The sequence below is a fragment of the Uloborus diversus genome, chromosome 5 (assembly GCF_026930045.1).
Source record: "Uloborus diversus isolate 005 chromosome 5, Udiv.v.3.1, whole genome shotgun sequence".
NCBI lineage: Eukaryota > Metazoa > Arthropoda > Arachnida > Araneae > Uloboridae > Uloborus > Uloborus diversus.
The window spans coordinates 166,033,641-166,051,500 of record NC_072735.1 but is presented as its reverse complement, the minus strand read 5'-3'; the positions used below and the strand labels follow the sequence as shown (position 1 = coordinate 166,051,500).

Here is a 17,860-nt window from a genome sequence, read left to right as displayed (position 1 = left end):
TCCCCCATTCAACGTATCAATCAAATTTCGTTCCTCGGAAGTTCTGGATTCACGTTTGAATGTTCTTTCTCCCTTTCCTCTCGAATAATGTCTAGAAGATGTGTCTTGCTTCAATACGAAACAATAATTAGAACTTGTAAAACAAACTATACAAGAGATGGATGACGTTCTCACGGGGTAGCCAATCAGCAGTCTCCAAATTTTTGCATGGTCTCTAGCAGAGTAAATGTTGTTTATATGCGTACGGAATATAATTTTAAGTCGTTCTAAGACAGTTTTTCATCAGATCGGCAATGCAGCAGTTTTGAACCCGATTTGACAATGGAAAAGTTGAAGTCTTCCTTTGCATTTTGAAGACCGCAAGCATAATTAAGGCAGTGAGAAACACATGGATGTAAGAGCCAAAATTAAAAATTTGGATATAACCATTACAAATGTTAGGTGAACTCTTCCTTTGTCTTGGGGCAAGATATAGCCCTGGTAGGTGCTGCTAGACAGCATGATTTAGAAAAAAATTTCAATGAAAGCCTACCGAGCCCCGCAACTTTAAACGCGCTTTACTCAAAACGTGAAAATGCCCACTTACATGTATCCCTTTCCTTCTCACTGTTTCAACTGTCAAAGTAGTATACATTACTAGTCCAAACTTTTGTAACAAACTAAAAACTTTTTTGTTAGTTCAGTGAATAGAATTGTTAATTTTAGAGATTGAAACACTAGGTTATGGGGGAAAAAACTTACCATCGATGTCGGTCCTTTCAAACAGTTTGTCATGCTGAAATCATGCAAAGCTATTAGATATTTTAAGCAAAAAATCTACATAGAAATAACATTGTATTTTCAATTTCGAAACTTTTCAATTTACATATACGTTTATATATCGCATTATAAGTGTATAACAATATCATAGAATAATTCGAGGGAAGGAAATGTTTCAATGAACAGTTCTAAAAATTAAAAAAAAAAAAAAAAAAAGAGTTTTCTTACCATGTCCACTGCCGAGGCTTGGAAGGCCAATATTTCTGTGACACCAGCTGTCGTGTTTCCTTCCAGTCGGGCTTTTGTCATGGCTTCGTCCAGCCACCGAATAGCATGTGCATAGTATCCTGCGTTGAAAGACTGCTTGCCCAGAAACAAAAGGTCGCGGGCTGTGAAAACAGATTTTGTGAAACAGTTAATTTTTTAATGAATGCTTGTTGATTACAAAAAAAAAAAAAAAAAAAAAAACATAACCAATGAAGGAAGTAATTATTGTGTGACTCTGACAAGTTAAGGCATGACCTTGACAAGGTTTACCTCTTTTTGGGGTAATAGGGATTTAGGAAGGGTAATTGGCGCTTAGTTGAGAGGGGTTCCTTTTTGGCAGTAGTTTCGTGAACGTAGTCTTACTCTAGTCCGCACCAATAACACGTCTCTTTATCACTGAATTCCTCCAAAAGACTAGACATTGATTGCGTTCGACGAACCTCACCGGTTGACCGGTGAGTAACCAGTGACTAACCGCAGCGTTCTATGATCAACCGGTTACTGCATCTGTTACCATTCTAAGCTGTTGATTGGTTGATTGGAGCACGTGATCATTAGCTGTCACGTGATTAACTAACCGGACGCTACCGGTCATGCTCAACGAACGCAACCATTGTTGTGGTTATGTCTCAAAATATCAGAGCCACACTATATCTGCATTTGATAAGATGACTTCCTCTTCCGATAGGCTTATGCTTATACGATTCTTTTTTTTTTTTTTTTTTTTAAATTTTTAATAGGGGTGAGGAAAGCCAGTTTGTGCTGCTGATAACGGTTACTGGCGTGGTGCCAATCTAAGAACTTCCCTTCTTTCAATCAAAAGATACGTAAATAAGCTCGTTCAATGTCCAGTATTTTTTTATACCAGTCAGACTACGTTCAATTTCTTTTTAAAATCAACTTAAAAGGGGAGAGCCCGACCTCGGGGAAACCGACTAGGGTGAAACTGAGTGTGGTTATAGTATTCCATGTCTGCCAAATATTTCCGGTGTATGTCCATCAACAGCGGAGAAATATGCAATCCAAGTACTTTATATACTCGTATAAGATAAGCTAAATCTCCATCGAGTAAGCTAAATCTCCACCGAAAATACTTGAAAAAATTCCACTCGGAAAATAATGACAAATTTATTTTTCTAGTAAATATTAGCCTCTGGAGAGCACACAGCACAGCAAACTCATTTTTCTTAATGCAAATTGCCTGAAGAGTTAAACCTCAAACGCTTCTCCTGTAAAATTACATTTCCTTGTACTGTGGCACTCTTCTTACAAATGAGCGATATACGGATGCCTCAGTTGCCAAATCGATTAACTTCACTTTTTATAAAAAAAAAACCTCATTTCTGCTTTAATAATGCTCAATCAATGCTTAGAATGTGAATTTATATTAAAGTTTTGGTTCAGTACATTTCTGATCCTGTGATGGCAGAAAATGTAATGCGAGGACCCTTTCACTCCTATGGATAACACTTCATCACTCTTCTCGACTTTTTGTTTTATGGAGTTAATCGATTTGGTAAGTGAAGCATCCATATTGAACCGGAATAAAATAATTACAGATCACAGAAGCCGTTCTCAAAGCTTACCAGTGAGAGAGGTTCCTTGAGGAACGCCGAGTATGTTTCCCCGTGCGACGTCCGTCATGTTGAGTTTGTAGGTGTCCTGCAGGCGAACCAGCGCCAGCGCTGCTCCCTGGAGGTCCTCCTTTCCCGGCATCAGCTGACGATAGTCTTTCGTCAACTTGCGGATGGCTGAAAACAGTGGAAAGAAATTGCACATCGATCAAAAAGCAATTATCATGAAAAATTAATCAAATTAAATGTAAGCACTTAGAAGTAAATTTGGAGATCACTGGTGGAAACAGTAGAAGAAACCACAGCTGCAGAGTCGGAGGGAAAAGGACAGACTTCGGCTCCGACTTCTGAAATTCTGAAAATTTCGAATCAGACTGCATCTCCTTACCCCAAAACCAGTCCAACTCCACGACTCCGACTTTTACTCCGAAGCACTGGCAGAATTTGAACTCGGAGGGAAAATGATCAACTCCGACTCTTGAAATTTTAAAGTGTTCGACTTCCGACTCAGACTTCTTTATACCAAAACCAGTCGAACTCCACGACTCCGACTTTTACTTCGAAGCACTGGCAGAATTTGACCACGGGGGGAAAAATGATCAACTCCGACTCTTGAAATTTTAAAGCGTTCGACTCCCGCTGCAGACTTTTAAAACCCAAAACCAGTCCGACTACGACTCCGCTACCCTGGAAGAAATTTTCATTTCTTTTAGGGTAAACGATGGTAAAAATGACCCAGCTAAGTGCTACCATTCGACATGATTTAGAAAAAATAAAAACCTACCTCCTTAAGGTTTGAACTTTGTACGCTTTTTACTCAAAACTTTTAAGAGCCCACTTACAATGCTATGTAACAATGGAAATTAACAGAATCAGCTTTTATAGGCCCATTCTTACTGCTCTTTACCAGCCCATAACCGCTGTCCAAAGAATGGAACATAATCGAATCTCTGCCAAAACTTGCTCCAAAATGCAAAAACCGTTTTTGCGATTTCTTTTTAGTTCAACAAAACGCAAGCAGAGGAGCCCTGATGGGAAATCACGGCAGGTCTTTGTGACCTCCCAAAGATTCCCTTTATTCTGCACATTTAGAGACAATAATGCAGTAGTGCATTTTTAAAAATGATGCCTAGTCGCTTCTCATATGTATAGTTATGCGTGCCTGGTTGTATTTAATCATTCGAAAAAAAAAATTGGGAAGTCATTCAGTAAATTGGGAATTCCCTCTTCCAGAAATTTAGTTTGGAGCTTCCCTAAGCGAAAGGGATAGTAATAATAAGGGATAAAATAATCATTATACTGGTACATTCCTGTCATAGAGACCTTACTAGGAGTATTGAAATTCTTTTATATAATTTTAAATATGAAATGCAGTATAAATTCTGTTAATGATATCGTGAAATATACAAGTTGGCAAGTTGTCACAAATTTTGCAACTTAAAACAATCAGTAACTGTTAGTAAGGAGACTATTTTCTTTTAATAAGCTGCAGCATACAACTTCCATCCCGAAACAGACTGGAGATTTTCGATTATAAAAGATTTCATTGTTTCGATTTCTTGCATCAATTTTAACAATTTAGAATTTCCAGGAAATTTTTGTCTCTGACAATTTGATTATTATATGCACCATGATTCTACATTTTTAATTTCAAAATTAATAACCTAGCCAACGGTCCCGTCAGTTAAATTTTTTTCGGGAGAGGGGGAGGGGACAAAGGTTTGTACTCAATTCATAGTGTACCGGAAAACAACAATAACCACACCGATATACCATACCGACTAGCAAATACATTGACTTCTTAAATTTTATGTATCATTAGGGGCCAATTGCTCTTTCCTGACCCCTCGTAATGGATAGCTAAATTGGATCACTTGGCTCTGCCCGATAACTAAAATGAAACTACTTTTGAAACACCGGCGCTCAACCCTCACCCCTAACGGAACTTTTCTCTAAATGATTTAATATTGAGTGAAATTAAAGAATTTTGTTTTTTTTTTTAATTTACAGCATGTTTTTTTAAGTTGATTATAAAAGCTCTCTTGAAAATATCTCCCGCCCTTCGCTCTTTCATTGCAAAGTCAAGATTATTTCCGTTCAGGAAAAGGGAGAGCTATTATTAACAACCGACAAAAGAGCGTTAGATAAGGAGATGTTTTTCTAATGTCTTAAATCTTGGGGAAATGTTTAGGACCAAAATAATGTGTCAGTTTCTCATCCCTGGGAGAACTCTTTGTCACTTCCTGAGTTCTGTTTCTGGCTGGCACAGTACTGATAGCAAGCATAACTTCCCTAGGAGAATTTCATCATGCAGTTCAGTTTTAGTTATCTATTTTTAATTATTTAAAATATTCATTTAATGTGATTTTCAGCAAATGGTTTTAAATGTGTGACTTAACGCAGAAAGATAGCTTAATTTGACAAAATTTTAGTAAATGATAAAAATAGAAACAGCTGTTCACCGAAGGCGGCTAGTAAAAATTATGGCGTTACCCAGAGGTTAATTAACAATCTTTATGATTTGGAAGCAAGTTCGTTATTTTGTCTGTACCTTAAAGGAAATTAAAAACTTGACAAACTAAATATATTACTGCATTTTCCTGCTTAATCCGCGGCAGCATATAATACGATGACAAGGAACGAAGTTGGTTTGATTTAACAAACTATTTTAGCAAATAAATTTAAAAAGGAAACAAAAATAATAATATTTTAAGTCTAATCAAAATTAATCTAATAATAATTTTTGTCTTAAAATTGTGATTACAGTAAGCTAATTACCTAAAGACAAAGAGTCAAGAAAAAGGAGCAAACGGTCTGGTCTAGTGCAAATGGAGAATGCTTCTACTATGACTGTATGGTTGTTTATTTTACACAGCCTAAATCGCGTAAAAGGAAAATTCAAGCTATATTAAATAAACAACCATACAGGCTGCGAAAACGGTCTCTATTGGTGAATCCTGCTGAAATTGAGGTTCAATGCACTGGCGTTGAGGGAAAAAAAATTGCAGTTAATCCGCGGCTGCGTATAATCCACACCTCATTAACTTTACTTTTTTAACAGAAAATTCGTGGACTAAAAGCAGGAAAATACGGAAATTAATTATGTAATGCATATCTTTTGTTAAACCAGTAACGATACTTCAAAAGGTAACGGGAAGAAAGTAGACACGTGACTTACGCAGCCAATCATCGGTGGACATAGCCCTCCTTATGGTGTTCCAATCCACAGAAAGCCGTTTCACCAGCTGGTAAGCTTGAAGAGGATTTGCAACCATGTCTTCCCCATTTCCAGGGACTGGAACTTTTTCCTCCAAGACTTCTTGATACGAATCATAAAAGAGGTTCAAGTACCTAAATGTTGGAGCAGTCATTAGAAAGGAACTATTAGCCAACATTCATATCATTTTGAAGTCTAAGCTAAGACAAAAATTAAGATACAATTTAATTACTATCCATGTAACTTGGAGTTGAAGGGAGAAAACATTTAACCCTTAACTGGTGAGTTTTTTTTTTTTTTTTTTTTTTTTTTTTTTTTGCACAAGATTTTTTTTTTTGAATGCACAAGAAATATAATGTTCGGATTACGTACACCCCAACGGTGCGCATATAAACAACCTTTAATTCGTCAGAGACTATATAAAAATTTGGAGACTGCTGATTGGCTATTATGTAAAAATTAGATTCATCTCCTCTAAAGCTTGCTTTGCATGCTCAAGTTATTGTTTTGTTTCGAAAAAAGACTCTCTAGCCATTATCCGGAAGGAGGACAGATAAAAAACATTCAAACGTGAATTTAGATCTTCTAAAGAACGAAATTTGTTGATGTGCGTTGGATGGGAGAAGAAAAGTCGGCGACGCATTTGCGTCAGCCGGTCAATCAGGAGTCTCAAAGGTCTCTAGCTGAGTAAAGATTGTTTATGTGCCACCGATCCACTAATGAGGTGTATGTAACCCCAACATTATATTTCTTGTACATTCCACAAAATGTAGCAAATTAAAGTTGGAAAAGTTCCAATGATTTTTGTGTCCGGTATTTATATAAATAGAATTGAAAGAGCACCTCAAGTTTACATACATGTACATATGAAGTCACACATGTAAATATTACAAAAGTTTTGTATGCCAATATAGATATCTGGCAATTTCCATTATAAAACTGTAAAGACAAAATAATAAAGTTTGTTTAAATGAAAAAAATAATAATAATAAATGCGCCAATTAAGGCCACTCTGAGGTTCGTGGCCTAATATTTCTCTCATTTATGATTCAGTTGGCTGCAATTTTTTCAGTCATCAGCTGACTCATAAAACAGTAAAAGGGGGGGAAAACGCTTTTTCAAACAAAACAAGATAACATTCAATTTTTGTGAATCACAAATGTAATTCACAAAGTTAAACTCTTTTCAATGATAATAAACTAAATTATTTATCTTTTATGGGGGGGGGGGAGGGAATCCACTGAAGGCTGGCCATTTACTAAAAAATTGACCATAAAAAATGGGAACTACTGACCAAATATGCTCTTTGTTACCTTTAATTGCAAAGCTTTTGAAGATTTGCTCCTCCTTTTTTTACTGCTTTTAGCAAAAAATAGTGAAGATTAATATTAGCAAAGGGAGCAGCGAAAGGAATTTTGCAGCCACCCTCTCCCCTATCAAAACATTTGATTTTAAGCTATGTTGTCTACATATTAGTATTTAATGTACATGCATGTTAGGATTGTTACGACATCCCCAAGGAGCAAATCCTGGCTTATTGTAACGGGCCTTCCTACAGAGACAGAGAGAGAGAGAGAGAAAGTGAAGCTAAAACTCTTACTACGTTTCGAATATTAACTATAACTTTCGATTAAACTTTCTACACAATTAATGAATTTTTCAGGTATAAAGTACTGTATAAAGGCAAGATTCAAAACAGAACAGCGAGGTGATAACTATGAAAAGAAATAGGTAAAATAACTCGTTATATTTAACAGTAGGGTTGTCACCCTTAGGGAAACAATTTGAGGAGCATCTGTGGTGATTTTGAGGAGATTTTGAAATTTTGCTGAGCAGTTCCGTTTTTTGCATAAAATTCAATTAAAAATAACTAAAACCACTTATCTGAAAATGTTTTTGAGCTTTGATAATCATTTTAAGCGCCAGCATTTAAAAAAAAAAATAAATAAAAAACTGCTTTAAATACTATGTCATGCTTGAAAACGCTCGGTCGGGAAATAAAGAGCAAGATACCTTTTTTGTGGAGCTGCGCAGTTTCGCTATTTTTGCAGAGCAACTCCTCAAGATGCGGAGCAGTTTGTAACCCTGTTTAACAGTGAAAAGAGTGGCGTAACCTCAAAAAAAAAAAAATCCACAACGTTCAGCTATTATTTTGGAAATCCAACTTACTAAATAAAAAAAAGATTTTTTGTTAAACATAATAATAACCAAGGAGAAAAAAAAAGCTTCCTATTATTCTTTGTTCCATCTTTAAAACAGTGAAAATCAGATCAGTACTCCATCAATAACAAAAATTAATAAAATTGCTTCCGTAGGAAGATGTCCCTCGTACTCAAACAATATCTTGTATTCTACAAATCAATATTAAAACTAAACAGAATAGGCAAAAGGAAATCTGATTTGTTTATTCGCTAAGAGCTTCCTCAGTAAATCAAAAAATAAAACTGACAGATTAAGGCCAAAAAAGAAAAAAACCGAAGCATCTTCCCTTCAAAAAATACCGTACGTTTCACCATTTATGAATCATCACTTATGGAAAATTTGCAATCGAAAGAAAACGCCATTCTCTTGATTACTAGACACAAATTGCCCAAGAGTTGTCAGGATGTTTCATACCGAGGATGTGTTTCAAAAGAAGTTGTCAGCAGGGTCAGTCTCCGTAACAATGTAGAAATCCGCAGGCGGCATGGATTTATTTGTAAACAAGGGATGGCGGTAATTGCGAAAAGCCTCTCTCCACAAAGCAGGTCGTTTCTCTCACGCTATTCGGGATGCAGATGGCCAGTGGACATGAAATAATCCGGCGTCGCGATCTAATTCAAGCAAGCGTTTCTCTATTTTGAAAAGATAGGTACATTTGTGGAAGGGTTACTACTTCTGTGGTGATGCATGACAAGGACGAAGATCCTGTCGCTGTCAACTAGCAACGTATCATAAGAGAGGTTTGCAGGATTGATTAAATGAACCGTGTAAACATAACTATCATGACAACATTTATCAAACAGGAGAAATAAAAGATGATCATTAGTTTCCGAAAATAAGTGATTATTTCCTAAGGCATCTTCAAACTTTGCGGTTCACCGAATTGTTAAAACTGCAAGATTTTTTCTTCTTCATGAAAACCTATTACTACCTTTATATATCTTAAAAGAATAAAGTATATCAATAAATTATATTATAGGACCACTTCCTGTCACCTGTCATTGTCAACAGACAGTCTATCATGAAACAGATGAGCGGGCTGATTAGTGTAAACATTTACAATTGTTATCGATTTAATATTCTACACAGAAGACATCAAGCAATATGTTTTTCCAAGAATTAGTGATTCATTTCCCTGAGACTTCTTCATAAAACGTAAGTAAAGATTCAACTTAACACGTGTTATACTGCAGACACTTAGTATTCAAATACTCATAACGTGAGTTCTAATTGGCGTAGATTAAAAACCCAAAAAGTTTTGTAATCTTAAAAAATGGGGCTGTTCAAAAAAATCATTTTGAGTAAAAGTGAATTTTGGTCAAAAATCGCCTTTTCAACCTAGTCGGATACCTTAACTGAATAGTGTAAACATTTACAATTATTATCAATTTAATATTCTACACAGAAGACATCAAGCAATATGTTTTTCCAAGAATTAGTGATTCGTTTCCCTGAGACTTCTTCAAACTTAGCTGGTTCACGGAACCAATAGAACTGCATTTTTTTTTTTAAGAACCCTATTAAACACCAGGAATAACGTGGATCAATAAATTTCATTATAGAACCACTTCCTGTCACTGTCATTGTTAACAAGCATTAAGACATCAAGGAAATTTTTTTCCTTAGAAGTAGTGATTTATTTCCCTAAGGTTTATTCAAATTTTGCTGGTTCAAGGACCCGGTAGATCTGCCTTTTTTTTTCAGAAGATATGTTTCCAGAAAGTAGTTAGAATTTCAAGGTTTTTACGGCTACCCCATCACACTTTTAGCAATTTAAATCCTAAAATGATCCTAAAAGTATATCACTATATTATACTAGTACCTCTTGTCTTTAACAGGAGGAATGTGTATCATAAAGCAAGTTTCTAAGATTTGTTAAAATGATCCGTGTAACCAATAATATTTATTATCACATTAACGTTTATCCAATAGAAGACATCAAAGATTATTGATTTCTAAGAGCTAGTGATTTACAGGGTCTGTATAAAAAGTAATGAGCTCATTTTTTCTTGATAAGACTGTACCTCTCAAGTGCGCAGAAACTGATTAGGTCGGTGGCAGGGGTTACCGGTGGGACTCACTCCGGTCCGCAGTCGCCTTGGAGTCTTTATTCGGACAGCATCTTCGTTATAGAGGACCTCTGTTGCAAACATCGGTTCCAGCTTCAAAATGCACATTTGAGCAGCGTTACAGCGTTACAAGTTTTGTGTGGAATTTGGTAAATCGGCCTCAGAGGCTTCAGAGATGCGTAAGCAAGTGTTCGGAGATAATTGTCTGTTGAAGGCGCATGTGTTCCGGTGGCACAAGTGTTTCAAATATGGCCGGGAGAGCGCCGAGGATGAATCTCAAACATTGTTTCCGTCAACCAGCAGAACGTATGCAAATGTGGAACGTGTGCGAGTTGTGCTAAATTCGGACCACCGGTTAAGTGTGAGATTGATTGCAGTTGAAGTTGGACTTGATAAAATGACAATTCAAAGCATCATCGCTGAAACTTGAGAAATGCTGGAAACACCAGATTCATTCTCCAAGACTTCCTGGTCAATAATGGTATCTCTATGTTACCACAGCCCGCCTACAGCCACTATTTAGCTCCAGCCGACTTCTTTCTACTCCCAGAGATGAAAACATCACTAAAAAGGCATCACCATGGAGGTCTGATGGCCGTGAAGGTTCTAATACAAGACTTTTAAAGGACATTCTGGAAGTAGACTACAAAGCAGCCTTCGGAGCTTAGAAGACTCGCTGGGATAAGTGTGTGCTAGGCCAATGGTCTTGTTTTGAAGACTTTTAGACGTGAGTATTAATATCTGCAAGAAATTCTTAGAACACAGCTCAGTCTCATTACTTTTTATACAGACCCTGTATTTCTCTAATGTAGTGAATGATCTTCAAATTTTGTCTGCTCACGGAACCCATAGAACTTCAAGGGATTTTTCGGGAAATATCATCTTACCCTTAGAAAAATACTAAAAGTAGAACCATATATATGACCCGTTGAGAGAGCAATTTTGATTTTTAGCTGCTTATGAACTACAATAGAACCTCTCAATAAGGGATACTAAGGTGATTGAACTTTTTGTCCCTTAAGCAGAGGTGTCTCTTCTACGGAGATATGTATATGAATTAATCCATGCCGTGTACTTATCTTAGTATAGTATCATAATAAATGTAAATTATTAACATTTAAGTTTAACTATTGAAAATGACATGCATTTACCAAATAATATTCAGAATTATTCAAATTGAAAAAAGTTATTATTTTGAAAATTTAAATTTAATCAAAACTTCCGTAGAATTGAAGTTTTGTATTTTGTGAAAATTATTATTTTGAAGTAATTAACATGGATTCTCTTCATGTCATGTGATTTACGATGAAATAAAGTGTAAATAACACTGTGATGTGATCCCATTTCATTTTTTCTGTAAAAAGTTTGTCATCGGTAATGCACTATCCATCAGAGCTGAACCCGAATGAATAAATTGGTGAGAGGGAGAAGCATGATTGTAAATCTCAGCAAGAATTTTTCAATACGTATTTGTTTCTTTGTATGTTAATGTCAATACAAACTCATGCCAATTAAGATAAATAAATACCTTTGTGCTGAAAAGTAAAGTAAGAAATAACAAGGTCAAAAAGCACAAATCGCAGATTACTACAAGCACGTGTTTCGGCGTTACAAGAAACACCTTTTTCAATGTAAAAAAAAAAAAAAAAGAGCTTTTGAATGAAAAGGCATCCGACAAAAGTCAATTAGTTTGTAGACAAAAAAATGAACTCAGTTGCTAGAGATGTAAGTGCCCAAGTCGATGATCTGGTTCCTTTCGATGACATCAAAATTTCAATAAGCGATTGCCTTTCCAACTATTGGCAGTGGAGCTGGAATGGAGAAATTCAAAATAATTGAACTCTATTCTATCCAGCACTCGACGAAAGGTTTCAAGCTATCAAAGATGACCAGAAGAGAAAACAAGTTGTAATATCCCGTCTTCATATTTTCTTAGTAAATTTACTCATAGACATCTTTTTTGCCGTGAACCAGCTCCAATATGCAACACATGCAATGTCAATGAGACAGTGGACAGTGTTGCATATCCTGTCCGACTGTCCAAATTTTAATCATACTCGATCCAAATTTTTCAATCAGCTCCATCCATTTTGAAGAAACTGCTAGGAGACACACCTCATCCTAAATTGTACCCCGTCCTTCAGGAGATTGGATTTTTGTTTCTAATTTAATGATCGTTCATATGTCCTTGTTTTTTTCTTGTCTTTGTTTTGTTGTTAACATTTTCAAAATTACTCAAAATTGTTTCTCAGTTATTCCTTTCGGCTCGTCAGCCAAAATTTAAAACTTCGTTTATGTGTTTATTTTGGAAAATTTTTCAATAATTCTAGAAGTTTTATGTGTTTTCCCTCCTTAATAAAACTCACTTTTTTTGGCTCTTCTTTCTTTTCCCTATTTAACAATCGTTTGGCGCAGTATAGCCTACTATGACTCTTCCGCTAAAAAAAAAAAAAAAAAAAAAAAAAAAAAAAAAAAAAAAAAAAAAAAAAACAACCAAACCAACGAACCAAAAAAAAAAAAAAAAAAAAAACCTTGAATTTCGATAAATTCAATATTTTTTATGCATTGATACGGTGCAATATAATATAATTTAAAAGTTAATTTTTTTTTAATTTTTCTCTGTGACTGTCTTTTAAATAGAGTGTCAATTAATCAGAGGTAAATACATGGAGATCCCTATTCAAAGGGACTGAGACCAGAAAAAGTGTCCTTTATATAGAGGTGTCTCTTTTTCAGAGGTGTTCTGAAAGGAAGTACAATTGTATTTACAACCATCAAATTACCAAAACTCGCTCTGGGTCGCAATTTCCCAATTCGTTCGGCGAGACCCATTGCGTTGGGATTACATCATTAATTAAAAGCATTAGCTTGTTAAAGATTTAATTGTGTGAAGGTAATGTTAAAAAATACGGCATCACTTTCCAATCCCCATTATAATTAGAGGAACGTATACGGTCTCTAGTTTTGAAAAATGTTTGCAAACCTCTTGACTTCGTTCAGCTTCACCTCCGTCCTGTCGACATAATCATGCAGGGTGGTCACCAGGTGTCGTTCCAGGTGGAGAAGGTTCTGAAGGTGGGCAGTGGAAGAGAAGATATCAGACTGAACCACGGATGCCAACAGCAGAACTAACACATACTGGATCATCCTGAAAAGTGAGAAGATTCAGTAAAGACGAAAACGCAAACAAAAATAAATTTTTAAAAACCCATCTAAAAATGTTATTTAAAACATCATTTCAAAATCGGCATTGAGTCAGTGGGACACAAGAAGTGAGGTGAATGGTGGAAATAGTAAAGAAAAGACTGGCAAAGTTGAAAAATAAACATTATCATGAACTGCAAGTAGTTCCATTCGATTCTTTCCATGGGTAAACTCAGTGGCAGGGCCCGATTAAGATAACGAGGGGCCCTAGGCCAAATACTTTTTTAGGGCCCCCTGTATTCAAACTTTATAACTTTAGCCATTGGTTTAATCAGTTTTAGATATAGACTAAAGTAATTTCAACCATTTGGGGGCCCCTAAATATTAGGAGCCCTAGGCCACGGCCTAGTTGGCCTATTCAGTAATCAGGCCCTGCGTCACTGGTATAGCATTACCGTTGTAGTTTATCCAGAGATTTACTTGTTATTATTTTTTTAATGCTTGAAAATATTTCTAGACATTTATTTGGAGAAGAGAAATTTACTTTGGAGCAGTGAAATAAAACAGTAAAATTCAAAATAGTGATAACTGATCTATCAGGAGAACATACGTACATTGTACATTTTACTCTGGACGGAAATAAAAGTTCATCCTGTAACAGAGGAACAGTGAGACATTAACCATACATATTTCTGGGGAGGTTTTCACAGCGTGAAAACCCTTTGACATTTTTAGAGGAGTGAAATTCATTTTCGAGGAGTTAAAATAATAAAATAAGTAATATGTAACAGTACATAGTAGTAGCGATTAAATCTATGGGAAAAACTGACTTTCTAAGGACGAATGGAACATCTTATGGAAAGAAGAGATGCTTATTATTTTGGTCGATGTATACTCTTTTTAATTGATTTTTAAACTCTAGAATGTGTTTGCAATTTTTCTATACTACTATTATAAAGAGGAAATATTTTTTTGTCTGTTTGTTTGTCTGTTACGAATAGGCTCCAAAACTACTGGTCCGATTTTAGACATTTTTTTCAGTAAAGAAAGCTACATTATCAGAAGTAACATAGGTTATAATTTATTTCTAAAAAACTTAGTCTAAAAAAGTTATTTAATGTTTTATGTAATTTTTAGCAGTTTTTAGTAATTTTACCCCACAGACCCCGAAACAATTGCACCAGAAAAATCTTTTTCTGTGCTAAAATGTAGGAAATTTAATTTTAAATATGATGAATAAAAAAATTTCGAAGACGGAACAATTTTTGAATATTTTTTGAATTTTTGAAAAAAAAACCTTTTATTCACGTCCACACTGTATTTAATTTTTTCTAAACTCATTCTGCTAAAAGCATAAAAGCCTCTTTTCTAAAATTCAACTATGTAATAGTCAAAACATTTCGTCCTCTTCAGAAAAAAAAGTTTTCAAAAATATGCAATATTTTTTTTTTTTTTTTGCATTTTTTTAAATACAGGATGAAGACCTAAATACAGAATGGATGAAATAAAACTCGGAATTTCATCCGGAAAATTGAAAATCCCTCCCCCTCCCAAAAACTTTAGTTTGGGTACGCTTCTGATTCGAACCCATGTACGAAAATTCATAGATATTTGGAAAATACATTCAAGCATCATATCACTGAACTGAAGTAGATATTCCTCCCATTGCCAATAAAAAAAGGAGAAATTCAGCCCTTTTCGGCACCAATGTAAGAGAACTATACTTGTATGAATATAAAACAGTCTGAATGACAAATGTATACAAAATTTATTTAGATAAATTAGTTTTTATTTAATTGCAGCATATAAAGGAATAAGTGTCGCTCAAAACTTGATTTGCCAATCAATTACTTCTTAAAATCCAAATGCTAACATTTTAAGTGATTCCAAAGCGCTTCTCACGTCACAAACTTCTTGTAGTCAGTATTATTTGATCTTTCCCTTATTCCTCGACTAGCTTGAGCTTCATTTTTTAAATTTAAATGAATTGTTATTTTTTTTCTGTTTTTGAGTTTTCTGAAAGCACATTTCACCCATACTTTTTGCGGACCCTTCTATTTGAATTTTCGAGTCATTTCCATATTTGTTTAGTATAATTTATAGGGTATGAACACAAGTGAATCCTTAAATTTTCTAGTATTAGAGCCCCGACGATAAATAGTTAAATCCTGAATGTCGCGACACATTTTATGTGAATGAAGATTCCCCCCCCCCCCCCAGAAAAGCGAAACGGTAAGGCGTAAAAGTGCATTTCGACATCAGAAATGTAAATGTTTCACATTTCATTGACTGATAAAACATTACCGAAGTCGACCACTCCCTTCAAAACTCTTAGGTATACCGTAACTCTCTCTACTATTAAAGAGTTCCATATTTGCGCCGTGTTTCACCAAACAAAGATATCAAAGGGCAAAACAAACTCGAATAAAATATCAAAACAATAAACGGCCATTAGATAAACTGGACGGGTGCCTGTCAAAGAAAACAACCAAGTTCCGAGCTTACATCATTTACTATCATTCCAAACAAACGAATTCTTACATCACCCTTACAATCTATTCCAATAATGATGGCCTAATGCCGGAAATCGAATCTGCCTATTAAGAGGAAAACCAAAAACATTATGAAATAATGAAGGCATGGATCGTGCGCTCCGAGGTGTCAAGGAAAGCGGCTTTTAATCGGCCTCCGAGGCCTAGAAGGTGCCTCTTGTTGCTTTCTTGCTGAGAGAGAGAGGATGCACTTTCGCCACTTGAGGATATGCGATTCGAACGAGGTCGGAAACAGATCCTTGTGACCCCGATCGGACGATGAAAGTACTTGAGCGGGTCAGGTATCTTGTTTCCCTAATCTATAATCACAAAATGTCTGGTCGCCTGAACGAAACATGCATCAGATTATTAAAGTATTCGTGGGTGTTCTTGAGAAAGGAATGAGTACAGCCTTGTTCATATGGCGGGATAAAAGGCAATCCAGAGAATCTAAAATCCGAATAATCCGACTAATATGAATACACTAAAGGGCCATTCCATATGACGGAACGGGACATTTTGAGTAGTTTTGTCACAAGGTTTTGTTTCATAAATACAAATAAATACAAGCTAGAAATTTTATTTTTGATAGCAACAGTAAAGATGTATCATGCAAACTATGTAGAACATCAAAAGTTAGTCATTTTGAAGAAAATAATTGAACGACATGCAATACTCACAATGTCCCGTGACGGAACGGGACCCATACGAGTCCCATTTCGTCACGGGCATTTTTTTGCGTACTCATCAATTATTTTATTTAAAAACCATAAGTTTAATGTTCTACGGAATTCGTATGACAAATCCTTACTGTTGCTATCAAAATAAAATTTCTAGCTTGTTTTATTTGTATTTATATAACATAAAATATACAGTAAAACCTGTGAAGTTGACCACCCTCGTAAGTTGACCACCTGTCTAAGTTGACCGCTTTTTTTCAGGCATGGAATTAGCCCTTATCATATAAACCAACCTCTGTAAGTTGATCACCTGTTTAAGTTGACCACTAAAGTAGAGTGTAACTGGAAAATGTCCCATTCCACCGAATGTAACGACCCTAAACATCCTTCATTAGGCCGCCTTATCGTTTATTATGATGAAAAAACATGCATTACACAGAAATGTTTACAATACATTAAAAATATAATTTTTCGTCACAGCATTTTGTAACGAAGCATTGATCCACTGTCTTCTGTTTCAAACATGAGAGGTGTTTGAATGAAGTACGCTCCCTCAGAGGCATCCCGATGGGAGGTCACGGGAGGTCACTGTGACCTCCAAATATTTTCTTATTCTGAAATATTGCCATCGTTCGGCAAAATTTCGAGTTCTTTTCGGCAAAATTGCCATCATTTGGCGAAATTTGGAGATCCGTTCTGCCATATTTGAAGCTCCGTTCAAAGAATTATCATTATTCTGTGAAATTTGGAGTTCCATTTGGCAAAGAGAGAATTCCCACCCCTCCCAAAAATTCTCATGCTCCTCGGCGCACCCAGACGCTTAATCATTAATCGATCGACATATGAAGCGAATGTTTGGGGGCCTACTTATAGTTATGTTCTCTTACCATTCTAATTTAAAACTATTGTCTACATCTAAATATAAAATTTGAACAAGAAAAAAAGTCTCATACTTCAATCCATATAAACGAGGGCCTGGTAAACGAAATTCTTCTGTATTTCATTGAAGAACTAAACAAAATTTAGTGTATAATTCCTCAGCTGCGGCATTGTTTGTGTGTGTGTGTGGGGGGGGGGGTCTTTTGAAAAATATTATTTATTTATGGACTTGTAAAAAACTAAAGTTGCTCTATAACTCCTAACATTTACTTTATGGGTTTGTTTAGAAAAGCGCAGCTTATAAATGGACTCCTAGCAAAACTTCAGCATTGTAACTCTTCACATCATCGTGTATCATGAACTCATTAGAAAAGCACTGTTGTTCATTAGTAAATTCGTAAGAACATTTCAGTATCATAATTCCTTTGAACATGATGTTTCATAGAAGTTTAAAATTTTTCTTCTCTTTAAACGGAACCATGACAAAGTTTCAGCAGTTTTACCATTCCTCTTTTGAATTTCAGCAGTTATGGACAGC

At 35.5% G+C, this 17,860-nt stretch overlaps 1 protein-coding gene across 2 annotated transcripts in view; it reads right to left on the bottom strand.

Annotated features, from left to right (window-relative positions):
• The window catches only part of LOC129222048 (prolyl 4-hydroxylase subunit alpha-1-like), a 106,135-nt gene that overhangs the window by 29,192 nt on the left and 59,083 nt on the right, over window positions 1–17,860 (bottom strand). For both annotated transcript variants that reach the window (XM_054856466.1, XM_054856467.1), the window contains exons 2-6: window positions 13,072–13,236; window positions 5,779–5,951; window positions 2,613–2,777; window positions 988–1,148; window positions 742–775 (exon numbers count right to left, since the gene is read on the bottom strand). In XM_054856466.1, the coding sequence (XP_054712441.1) occupies window positions 742–775; window positions 988–1,148; window positions 2,613–2,777; window positions 5,779–5,951; window positions 13,072–13,236 (698 nt within the window). The remainder of the gene's footprint in view (window positions 1–741; window positions 776–987; window positions 1,149–2,612; window positions 2,778–5,778; window positions 5,952–13,071; window positions 13,237–17,860) is intronic.